Source organism: Cydia fagiglandana, chromosome 20 (genome assembly GCF_963556715.1).
Source record: "Cydia fagiglandana chromosome 20, ilCydFagi1.1, whole genome shotgun sequence".
Lineage (NCBI taxonomy): Eukaryota > Metazoa > Arthropoda > Insecta > Lepidoptera > Tortricidae > Cydia > Cydia fagiglandana.
Window position 1 is genome coordinate 14,613,908 of NC_085951.1, and position 12,378 is coordinate 14,626,285.

The 12,378-nt window shown below is 39.4% G+C and overlaps 1 protein-coding gene across 1 annotated transcript in view; it reads left to right on the top strand.

Moving 5' to 3' along the window:
* The window catches only part of LOC134674700 (protein strawberry notch), a 61,174-nt gene extending 50,265 nt beyond the window's left edge, over positions 1 to 10,909 (top strand). Inside the window, exons 26-30 of the mRNA XM_063532825.1 lie at positions 370 to 512; positions 1,032 to 1,219; positions 2,053 to 2,227; positions 2,886 to 3,033; positions 3,730 to 10,909. Of these exons, the coding sequence (XP_063388895.1) occupies positions 370 to 512; positions 1,032 to 1,219; positions 2,053 to 2,227; positions 2,886 to 3,033; positions 3,730 to 3,833 (758 nt within the window). The 3' untranslated portion in view covers positions 3,834 to 10,909. The remainder of the gene's footprint in view (positions 1 to 369; positions 513 to 1,031; positions 1,220 to 2,052; positions 2,228 to 2,885; positions 3,034 to 3,729) is intronic.
* Positions 10,910 to 12,378: the final 1,469 nt, after the last annotated feature.

A 12,378-nucleotide genomic window follows, 5' to 3' on the forward strand; every position in this document is an offset into this window, starting at 1 on the left:
GACTAGAACTATCATGGTCAGAGGTTTTAAATCAGTGAAAGCATCAATTAAGAACACTAAAGTAAAAATCGGGAGGAGGTGCTACGTGGAAAATACTATATCCTCTGGACTCGCTGGCTTGAACTTTTTACAGGATTGTCGTGTAGACGTGACAATCGAAAGATAACAAATGTATTTTCATTCACAGCCGCCATTATGACGCAGTGTTTTTAATTCCAAGGTTACGCAACTGGGACGTACTTTAATTAGCACCAAAAAACAGTATTTCGTCGTTTTGTTGTTCTGTGCGCAGCGTTTTCACTGGCCTTAAAGCAAAAAGCCGGCTGCTTAGTGAATGTCAGCAGTCTTTACAATCGTATGTGTTTGCAGCGAAACGCAGCGGGAGGTTCGACCTCGGCATCCTGGACCTGGGTAGCGCTGGCGAGTGCGTGCGGCGCGTGCGCTGCGTGCGCTTCTTGCGGCGACATGCGACCGGGACCGCGCCTGTCGAACTACATACCGTGCATTCCGAGGTAGATACTACATGTTTCTCGGAAACTACTGTTTCTCATTCAACCAACGGAGTGGCAGCTGACGTTCATAAGGTTTCATGGTGCATCTCCCTTAACCAGTTTGTCCAGTTTACAAATTGTCTTCATATTGGTGAGTGTGAAGATTACGACATTCGTACTCGAACTATTAAATTGTATAAAATATTGAAAATACATAACTTAAATTTCTTAAGAATAAGAATAAGAATGGTTTATTGCCACATACATGAAAATAACATAGACATAGAATTACTTACATAATAAAATACAACCGTTAAATTATCAAATTATACAGAGCAAAAGGTGAGAAGATTTTTGTATTAGGCAAAGGGTTCCAGTCTCAGCGTGTGCCAGGCCTAGATGCCCGGCGCTGGTTTTCAGACCGGTCCCAGACTAAGGACGGTCGGAGAATGTTACATAATTTATGACAAACCCATTCACCCATTTCTTACCCATTAAAATTCAATAAGATCTCAATTTAACTAAATATTTGTCCCCCAGCGCGGCATGGACTGGACGGAGGCGCTCGAAAAGCATTCACAACACGACGGGCCTAAAGAAGGCTTTTATCTATCGGTAGCGCAACGCAACGGCAAATATACCGCCGTGTTATGTATCGCCGTAGGGAACCAGCACGCGAGAACGCAGACCAAGCTCAGCAAGAAGGAGCAGATGTATCAGATATACAGGTGAGTGAGAGAGATGGAACACTTCTACTGGTACCGCAACGCAACGGCAAATATACTGCTGTATTATGTATGGCAGCACGCGAAGGTTCAGACCAAGCTCAGTAAGAAAGAGCAGGCCCCAATTTCACATCGGTGTTAGGTGCGACGAATTGTAAAATCACTATTGCTGACGTCACAGGCATCCATGGGCTACGATTACCACTTACCATCGGGCGGGCCGTATTCCTGCTTGCCACCATCATTGTATTATTTAAAAAAACTTTATTATATCGGAAAAAAACAGATATTTCTCCTGCGAAGTTTCTGCCTGTGACGTCAGCAACATTGATTTTACAATTCGTCGCACCTGTCACGTTGGTGAAACAGGGGCCAGATGTATTAGATATACAGGTGAGTGGGATGCGAGAACAGGGGACCGTTTTCATCTTTAGCTATTAAAAGCGGAGAGTCAAATGAAGTTGATTTTTTGGCAGGGTCGTCATGTGATGCAGAGAGAAACAACTTAGATCGAGTCTTTGATGTGTTCTATTCAGTCTTATATGATTGAAATGATGACATAGGGTTCTACTTGGAGTCTATAAGTGTGGCAGAAACGCACACTACAAAAGACTTGATAAAAAAAAATTACGCATAGTCTTAGTATTCTTTGTTTCATCTTCAACTGATTTACTTGTGAAAATCTTCGTGCAGATGTTATTTTTTACGATGTTCGGAGTGGATAAACTCAAAAATAGTGCATGGATCGAATTTTTTCGACTTTTGGGGAGTAAGTGTAAGGGAGTAAGTAATGTGCAATGAATGATTGAGTATAAAATAACAATGTGTTCCCGCAGGCCTAACACCGGTCTCCAGCTACGCCTGGAGTCCCTCGCGGAGATCGAGAAGAAATACAAGCGGGTGGCGGCCGAGGACGCCGAGACGTCGTGGCGGGCGCAGCACGCGGCGTCGCTGCGGGTGTGCAGCCACGCCTACTGGCGCGCCTCCTGCAGGAACGCGGCTAGCTGTGAGGTTAGTGTAGTCCCACCTTAATACAAGCGGGTGGCGGCCGAGGACGCCGAGACGTCGTGGCGGGCGCAGCACGCGGCGTCGCTGCGGGTGTGCAGCCACGCCTACTGGCGCGCCTCCTGCAGGAACGCGGCTAGCTGTGAGGTTAGTGTAGTCCCACCTTAATACAAGCGGGTGGCGGCCGAGGACGCCGAGACGTCGTGGCGGGCGCAGGCACGCGGCGTCGCTGCGGGTGTGCAGCCACGCCTACTGGCGCGCCTCCTGCAGGAACGCGGCCAGCTGCGAGGTTAGTGTAGTCCCACCTTAATACAAGCGGGTGGCGGCCGAGGACGCCGAGACGTCGTGGCGGGCGCAGCACGCGGCGTCGCTGCGGGTGTGCAGCCACGCCTACTGGCGCGCCTCCTGCAGGAACGCGGCTAGCTGTGAGGTTAGTGTAGTCCCACCTTAATACAAGCGGGTGGCGGCCGAGGACGCCGAGACGTCGTGGCGGGCGCAGGCACGCGGCGTCGCTGCGAGGTTAATTTATTCTCGGCTTAAATGATTTTGATATTTCTTAATTTTTTTTTTACAGTACATATGGTGCTAATTTATCGGCCTAGTGGGGTAATTAGCACTATACGTGCCTCATGACACGGGTATAAAATGTAATAATGTTGGGCAGGTGGGTCTGCGGCGGCGCACGTACCACGTGCTGTCGGGGTCGGTGCTGGCGGTGTGGGCGCGCGTGGAGGCGGTGCTGGCGCAGCGCTCGCAGCTCAACAAGATGCAGGTCGTGCGCATCAAGACCGACCAGGGACTCAAGATTGTCGGTGAGCGGATACCTAATGTAGACGTGGAATAATACACCTCTACATCGCTGGCTATTCACGTTACTCTGTACAGATGTAGTGCATAATTGTTAACCATCGTGTTTTAACGGGAACGTACGAACGTGTCCTCCTATTTCAGTCAGTCTTGGTACAAAAAGTACTGAGGTTGACTGAAGTAGCATGACAAATACGAACATCTATACTTAAACTAGAAACTGGTTTTATTCCCATAATAAAGCGACAGTTTGATAGAATACACCATTATGTCAGTTAGCCTCAACGCAGTCCTCCACGCAATCTTATAATGGTCAAAAAAACAAATTCACAGCTGTTTACAAGCTTTTACTTTGTTTCACCTGTTCCATTGTCTGTCTGTCTGTCTATCTGTAATCAAATCTTGCAAGTTAAATTTGACCCACTACCCGGTTTCCAATGAAGCAGAAAATTTGCATACATATGTAAGTTGGGTGACAATGCAATATTATCATGACATAGGACTGATCTGATGATAAAGACAGGAGGTGGTCATTGGAACCCTGTGATAAAGCAACCTACATAATTGTGTTTTGAGGTTATTAGAATTGTCTCGATGAGTATTAGTTGTTTGTCGAAAGAAAAGTACAGTCAGCGATAAAAGCTTGTACAAAAAATGATTTCTGTGCCTAAAACTTATTTATTTAATATATTTTTTCCCAGGCACGGTGATCCCAAAGAACTGCGTGGACCCGCTGAAGGAGACGCTCTCGTCGGACGCCGTCAACGTGTCGGAGCAGTCGTTCGAGCAGACCGACCTCAAGTGAGGGCGCGGAGTCCGCGGCGCGAGGGCTGCAGGGTGAACATGCACTTGTCGTTCATGTACCACTGTTCAACTGGACATATACGTTGTTAACAACAACAATTTAGCCTGTAAGGGCATTTTCATTTAACTGTGCACCTTTAACGGCCGGTTAGCAATCAAATCCCATACCTTTTGTCAGGAATGTAACGGTTAGACGCTACTGAAACACGAGTTAAGTCGCGCTTTAAAGTAAAAGTTAAATGAAAATGCCCGTAAACGTCCCACTGCTGGGCACAGGCCTCTCAAGCACGAGAGGGTTTGGACTATAGTCCCCACGCTGGCCCAATGCGTGTTGGGGACTTCACATACACCTTTGAATTTGTTACTGTTAAATTGATCACTAATTCCCTGTACCACGCACACTCAAATTGTTGTCGTCATACATAGTACCTACTGTTAAACTGGTCATATACGATGTGGTACCATTGTTAAACTGGACATATACGATGTGGTACCATTGTTAAACTGGCTATATACGATGTGGTACCATTGTTAAACTGGTTATATACGATGTGGTAACATTGTTAAACAGGCTATAAACGATGTGGTACCATTTTCAAACTGGCTATATACGATGTGTTACCATTGTTAAATTGTATACGCGTACGTCATCGTAACACGGAAACCAACAGTTTTAGACTTATATAGATTGAGGAGTACCACTGTTTCACTGCTCATGTATGTGTACTGTGAAAATTGACAGTTTTAATATTTGCTCTGGATATAGATCGAGGAATAATTTTATTCTAATCTGACAGTACAGCGATGACGCTAAAAAAATGTGCGTACATTACATAATTTAAATTTCGCGTTTTGTTCCATGGGTCTGATGGGAATGTTTGGCGAATTAAAATTAACGCCTCTTTAATATTCCAACTCAGTATACTACCGCAACTATCTATATATAAGTGAAGGAAAATAGGAATATATACTTTATATACAGTCCTATCCTCATAAGGCCCAAGGTGCATATTTGTACTGTTTTGTTAAATTTTTAAACAAAACAAAATCAACTCTATTCCCTACACTGTAGGTTCAAATGTCAGTAACAAAATTTGGATTTTTCATTTGTATGATTGGACCATAGATTATTATGTTCATATACCAATAGACCACATGACCATCAGTGGGACCGCCTTTGCAAAAAGGCTCACAAATAACAACAATGTAGTTAAGGTTGTAACAGGTTAAAATGTGACGTTCTCAAGCAAAAGGTACCACATTGTCGCTTGCCTTAAGGACGCTCTGACAGGTTATTCGTATAAAGATACGAATCAGAAATATTTATTGTATAAACTGTGTGGGTACAAGAAGTATAATTGGTTACATTTTTTGATGAGTATCTACAGTTTTACTCTTTTCGGGCATACAGTCAACAACAGAGCTATGAATACAGGCAAAGTGCCAAAAATATGTATACACGACCTTAATGTACAGACAATAAAGTACTGTATACATATTTTTGACACTTTGCCTGTATTCATAGCTCTGTTGTTGACTGTACAATTTATTTTATCTTAAACTAAATTTAAATACCCATTTAGGTTTACGGAGTTATACAAATCTTTTAAATTATAAAAGGTTTTGTCTATTTAAAGTTTTTTAAACATCTTTTAAAAGTATTTCCTTCGAGACTTTTTAACTCGTTAGGCAGATGATTAATTACGAGCAAATTTCATCCTTATGGTAAGCGACAATGTGGTACATTTTGCATGAGCACGTCACAAATAATGGTACTTGGCAATGCTCCATGCATTATGACAGAATCATTCCCCAGACCTCGCTGGGTTCGGGACCGTGGACCATGGATAGGACGATGGGCCATGGTCGGATGTGATAGGCCTTGCCGTCGGCTTCGGCTCTGGTAGTCAATTATGGATTCTTTGGTCCGTTTCTCGTTCAGCCTCCCGTTGTGTTCAAATTATGCGAACGCTTGACTTTATATGCCAAGGCTTGTCAAGGCCAAGAGATAAAGTACAGTGCGACAGAAAATAGTAGAAATTAAATAGAATGGAACCAAACATATTCCATGCTAAAACAAAATAAATAATAGTACTACCGTACAGAAAGGAAACTTCCTGCAAATGTGACAGTTACGTAGGAAGTGGCGCCCTCAATAATTTTCTACAATTTCTTGTCGGACTACAAGTAGGGCCTAGGTAGGCTAAATGTGGCTTTTCATCACAGAAGGGTCCTGATCCTTCAAGTGCTAAAGAAACTCCAATAGAAAGGTACTTTATTGCACATGAAGCTTAAGGACTCTCCTTTGATGGAAAGCCACAAATGCTCATATTCTTCTTCTTCTTCCTCGCGTTATCCCGGCATTTCGCCACGGCTCATGAGAGCCTGGGGTCCGCTTGGCAACTAATCCCATGATTTGACATATTAGGCACTAGTTTTTACGAAAGCGACTGCCATCTGACCTTCCAACCCAGAGGATAAACTAGGCCTTATTGGGATTAGTCCGGTTTCCTCACGATGTATATTGGCACACAAATGCTCATATTATTGACGTTAAATGAAGAATAAAAGCTGCAGATTGGTGTCATTGTTGGCTGTTACCAAGGGCATGGAGAAACGAGTAAGCTTATAGTGTTCACTCCAAACATAGTTCAAAACCCATTTATAATAAGTTTCATTCTTATTTATAACTTGACTGATTTATAAGCGACCCTCCCCGGCTTCGCACGGATTACACAAAATCTTAACTAATTATCAGAGCTCGGCAGGGGTGAGCCATTTTGACATCACTTATGTCAAGTGTAGATATTAATATAGATACACCTTAGAAAGAAATATTAAAATAAAACTTTATTAATTATAATTAAACTAAAATGACAATGCCTTATGTACAAATGAACTTTAATAATAGCATATGGATGGATATACATATTATTTGAAGAGGTTTACTAAAAAAGCTTGACGTAAAGATCGTAGCGGAAAGGCAGCCTAAATAAAATAATTTCTTTAGTTATTAAATTACACCACATATACCATCGAATGACAAGGCATGTCCATGTTGTGCAAACTCTGAAAACAGCTCACCCCCGCCGAGCTCTGCTAATTATACACCTAAACCTTCTTCAAGAATCACTTTATTGATAGGTGAAAACCGCATGAAAATCCGTTCGGTAGTTTTTAAGTTTATCGCGAGCATACATAGGTACACGCAAACGGACAGACGCGGCGGGGAACTTTGTTTTGTAAGGTGTAGTGATAAGACTCAAACTTAAGAAGTATTGTTTTAAGCAAGTTTAAAACTTATTAATCATAAGTTTAATCTCCCACACAACTTATTATGTAAGGAAATCCGTGTTTGGAGTTAGCAACTTAGCATTCTAAACTTATTTATTTCTCTATCCCTATGCCTGACTACTTTAGGGACGTCTGAAATAGAAACGTGTATTGCGAATATCAAACATTATAATTTCGCAAATAAAATGTTCTTAGATTTGAGAGTGCCAGTATAAAGATAACTGCAAGTATATTCCACAGATATGAAAACAATATGTCAATAAATGTGTGCTTTTACCCTACTTAGGAAGATGTTACTGTAGAGCATAATTATATTCCATCGTATTTTCACGGAAACGTACGAGTGTCTTGTTATTTCAGTCAGTCTCGGTACAAAAAGTAATGAGGTCGACTGAAGTTGTATGATAAATACGAACGTTTCCGAGAAAATACGATAGGAAACAATTGTGCCGTACATCTGTAGATTTGTATAACTTTTATATAGGGTGACATTGACAAGGAAAATTTGGCAAATATGGTCAAGTGTGTCCTCAGTCGGTATAGCACGAGTTGCGTTCTCGCGCGCAACTCCATAAATCGAGCGCGCGCAAGTATGGACGCAACTTATGCTAGACCGCGTTTCCGCTATCGAAGCCAAATTTCGCTTTTCGATTACTATCTACTAGCGAGCTTTGGGATTACAATTATGCCTAATAATAAAGCTGTTATAGTAATGCCCTCTCACTACTTACTACTAAAATATGTATGACGTTATACGAATAAAGGTACCTTATGGCGGTCGGCGCTTACGCTCTTATTAACGACGCTACAATACTAATACGGTACTATGCGACGTAAGCGCCAACCGCCATAAGGTACCTTTATCCGTGGAATGTCACATTTGTGTAGAAAAGAGACAACGTATATTGGCACGCGAATGGTCGTAAATTGTCAATATTTTTATACATTTTCGGCGTCAATACGTGGCATTCGCTTTATTCCTAAGCTGACTAATATACCCAATATTGATTAATTAATTTCAGATTTGATAGAAACATGATATTATTTATGTAGCTGCCGATCGGCGTTAGTACCTATTATATTTATAAATGACTTACTAAACCCTGTTCATTGTATCTTATTTCCAAGTATTAGGGGCCGTTTTCCAACGGCCACGGTGGGCAGGGTGTAGTCGCGGTAACTGGCATTCAGTTTCCTATAATATAATTAATTGTTAGTGTATGTCATGCGTATGCATCGATTATTAGTTTTATATAATTTTAATTATTTATAGATTTGTAATGGCGCGTCCATATCGGCGTAGAAAAACGATGTTCGACATAAAGTAAAGACGATAATCAAGTAGAATTTCATATATTGACCCGACTGTTCCTATCTCTATCTCACGCGCATAATTATATTTTTGTCCCGTCGATGAACCGGTCAATGACACTGTACGAGCGAGACAGCAATACAATTATGCGCGTGCGCGAGAGATAGGAACAGGCGGGTCTATATACGAAATTCTTCATGCGTACTTTACTTGCCAAAACAGTTTTTTTTATTTGTGTGGAATAATTATTGTTCGGTTTTAATATGCCGGTGTGGACGCACCAATAGACATCAACTTGATGTGTAGGGTTTTTTGACAATTTTATATAGGATCTAACAAATTGTGACGCCAAGTAGTAGAGTTCAACCGGCGGCGTCTCTAAGAACTGAAATGTATGTTTAATTTGTACAAAACGTAGCAAGTTATTGTTTTAATCATATTATTAATCTTATTTTATTAAAGTATTCTGGTAATCAACATAGGGTAATTCGCCAGTAACTGGCCGGCCTAACTGAAAATGAATTCTATTCACCTATAAATATATCTCTAAATATATCATCTATTTATAGGTGAATAGAATTCATTTTTGGTTTGGGGTGGCCAGTTATATACTAAAAGTGGCCAGTTACTGGCGAATTACCCTACTCCAATCAACGCGATTTGTTTCTGACAGAGTTCCATTAGCCTAATAATAAATCAGTATACGTTGATTGTCTGGATATCTAGTTCCAACTCTGGCTAACACTGGTTTAATCTAGTCTTTTTAAATTGATTATTAGAATACTTCCGAGAACATACAATAGTGCTTATTTCCGGCTCGGTTTCTAAATTAAACGTTATGTATAAAACTCTAAAGTCTATATTAAAAGTAGCCTAAAAGAAATAAGCTCCTATTAGTATTTTTAAATGAATTGTTTCCTTATTGTTTAATCGTATTATTTGGACGCGGCATATAGCCTATAACTACGTAAATTGTATAGAATACATTATATATAGCGCGTGCAATACGAAAATGAACTCTATTGAGCGGTGATAAGGTAGGTATCCCATCGGCGTGGACTTAATGAGAAGTATATTTTGTATTTAGATTAGTGACATACGAGTTGGCTTAGGGCCAATTATATAAAACTTATATTCGAAATACACGAAATTATATATTAAGTTTTAACATGTCCTTTACAATTTAAACTTAGATGAAATGTCTTGGTCCCTTGAGAATGACACAGCCAAAAGGTGCATCCACACTGCAGTTAAGTTTTGTGGACCAACACTGTGCAACAGTAGGAAACAGGTTTTATTCACAAGAGCTGGCACGAATGGAATGAGTGAATGAAAATATTTGTGTGTATCACTTTAGCCCATTAGGGCAGTTCGCCAGTAACTGGCCACCAGTTAGTAATTAGCCACCCTAAACTAAAAATGAATTCTATTCTATTTATGAACAGAAATAATTTTAGTGGTGGCTAGTTATTGAAGGCTGGCTAGTTATTGAAACCTTATACTAAAATACTAAGATGAATTCTGTTTATAGGTAAGGTAAGTAATTTTTAGTTTAGGTTTAGGGTGGCCAGTTATTGGTCGGTGGCCAGTACTGGCAAATTACCCTAAATGGTGACTCTTTAAAGTAAAATTTAAGTAAAATTTTATTTAATTTTACCAAACCTGATTAAATCGCGTGTATTTCGAATATAATAATGATTAGTGATATCGAATCGAATTAACCAAATATTTGATAGTAAGAGCACATGCTAGGTAAGGCCAAGTGTTTTTTTTTATAAAAATGGCCCTAACGCCAGCGACTAATGGTAATGATTATTGTTGTTAGCTGTCTGTAATACTGCGATATCTGATCATGTGATTATATCACTAGGTGTGCTGCGGATTTACATAGTTAATGTATTGTAGGAATTTAATCATTTCATTTCTATGCTATATGTATATGATACGTACAGCAGCAGAAGTTGCTAAGCAGGTCAGGTGTTATATAATAAAGTCGTGTCAAGATCATTTTGAACACCTGGCCCGCTTAGCAACTACTGCTGCTGACTGTACAAACACATGAAATAGGCATTTTAATCATAATTTAAACGGAATATTTTTTAATGCGATTCGAAATTATTTACGATTTTAAACACTTCTTGCCATACCTACATAAAATTGCTATATAAATCTGCAACACGCATCTATTAGTTGGAATTGTTGAATTCATTGCGGTTTTTTTACGAGGTTAGTCTCTCGCACTGATTGCGGGTAATACAGGAATAATGTAAAATATTACAATATCCGCTCACAGAGTAGGGATTAAACCGGATACGCCCGGAGGACCATTTGGATTGAAGTAAAAATTTTGTGATTTGTGTAGTTATCTGTATTTGTCCCTACTCTGCGCCTAAACTAAAGTACTCAAGTCATGGCACTTTAAATCTCGTCTGTCTTCATGAATAAAGACAAATAAATGTATATAAATACGATTTGGTTTTTTTATTTACCGTATTAGACACTATTTTAAATAATAGCAGTCCCTACTTACCGCCGAAGTGCAGGAACTTGTGATCTTTACCGGTATTCCGGTATAAATAAAAAGAAATCGCCACTTCTCAGTTGTTAGGATAATAATTTGATTGATCCTTTATTCAGAATAAATTACTAACAAGCGAAATATGTATAATAATAAACACTTCCTTCACATCCAGCGCGAAAATGAAAAATACGTGGCCTCGGTTTTTTACAGTAAATAAAAGTAACTCAATACAAACACAAAGAAGTAATTGAAAAGTGTTTTATTTTTTGTAATTCCCGCGTAAAGCGTTTCGGTACTGCAAAAATTGTATACATATATCATGTTGCCAAAAAATCTAATTATACACTATATGTACAGTAAAGGGCCAAAAAGAATGCACATCGGCAATCATCGCATTTCCGAATACAAACGAATGCTCATTTCCATGTACATCAATTATTAGGTTAGTCGTTTATCAGAATTTGAAATTAGAACTAAGTACTTTATTGTTATTGTTGTTTTGTTTTGATTTCACGTGAAATATATAGAGCTGTAAAACACGATGTAACAATTTTTAATTATTGCTATATTCTTGTTAGGGAAAAATAATCTTCATAAATATATATTTTATATAAGATCGACAAAAAGTGTAATATTGTAATGACAAATCTCTGTTGAACCTTCTTAAAATAATTACTTACATTAACATCCTCATGTTTTTTTAAATTGGTTGGCTTCAGATAAAAAATATTTATAAACATTGTGGATAATTTCGCGTGACTGGTAGAGTAACGGCTTACCTTTTTTCCCTATAGATGCCATAGTACAAATTTAATTGTATAGGGGTTTTAGCAGCTCTATATATATATTGACTTAGATAGGCGACTGCACTCTCTCGCATTTGAACCATGACTGACAAAACAAACGTCATGGTGTGTGCGACACAGATATCGCTATACGAAGTCGAAATTAGCCGATTGCCTCTTTCTAAAGCTCGATGTGCATTCTTTTTGGCCCTTTACTGTACACATAAAAGTGAAATTGCAATGTGCCTTTTTGAGTGGTCAATTTTATTTATGCATTAAACTTAAATTTTATTAACGTAAGCTAATGCGTATTGTTGCGTATACCATGCGTATACTCAATAATTTCAATAACTAAACGCATTACCAGTGTTGCCAACTTGGCATAAATGATGCCAGATCTGGCATATTTTCACTCACTTTGGCACCAAAATTTTCCATTTAGCATCTGGCATATTTTTTAGCATAATTTAGTCTAAGCCAAGTTTGCACCAACTTAGCAGCAACAATATGCGCCATCGCCTTATGGAGTTTATATTTTCATATGCATTTTGACTTTTGTGGACGGATGGATGTCGACGGTCTATATAAAGTAGGTCAAGCAGATCTTGTCAGTAGAAAATTTAAAAAATGTATG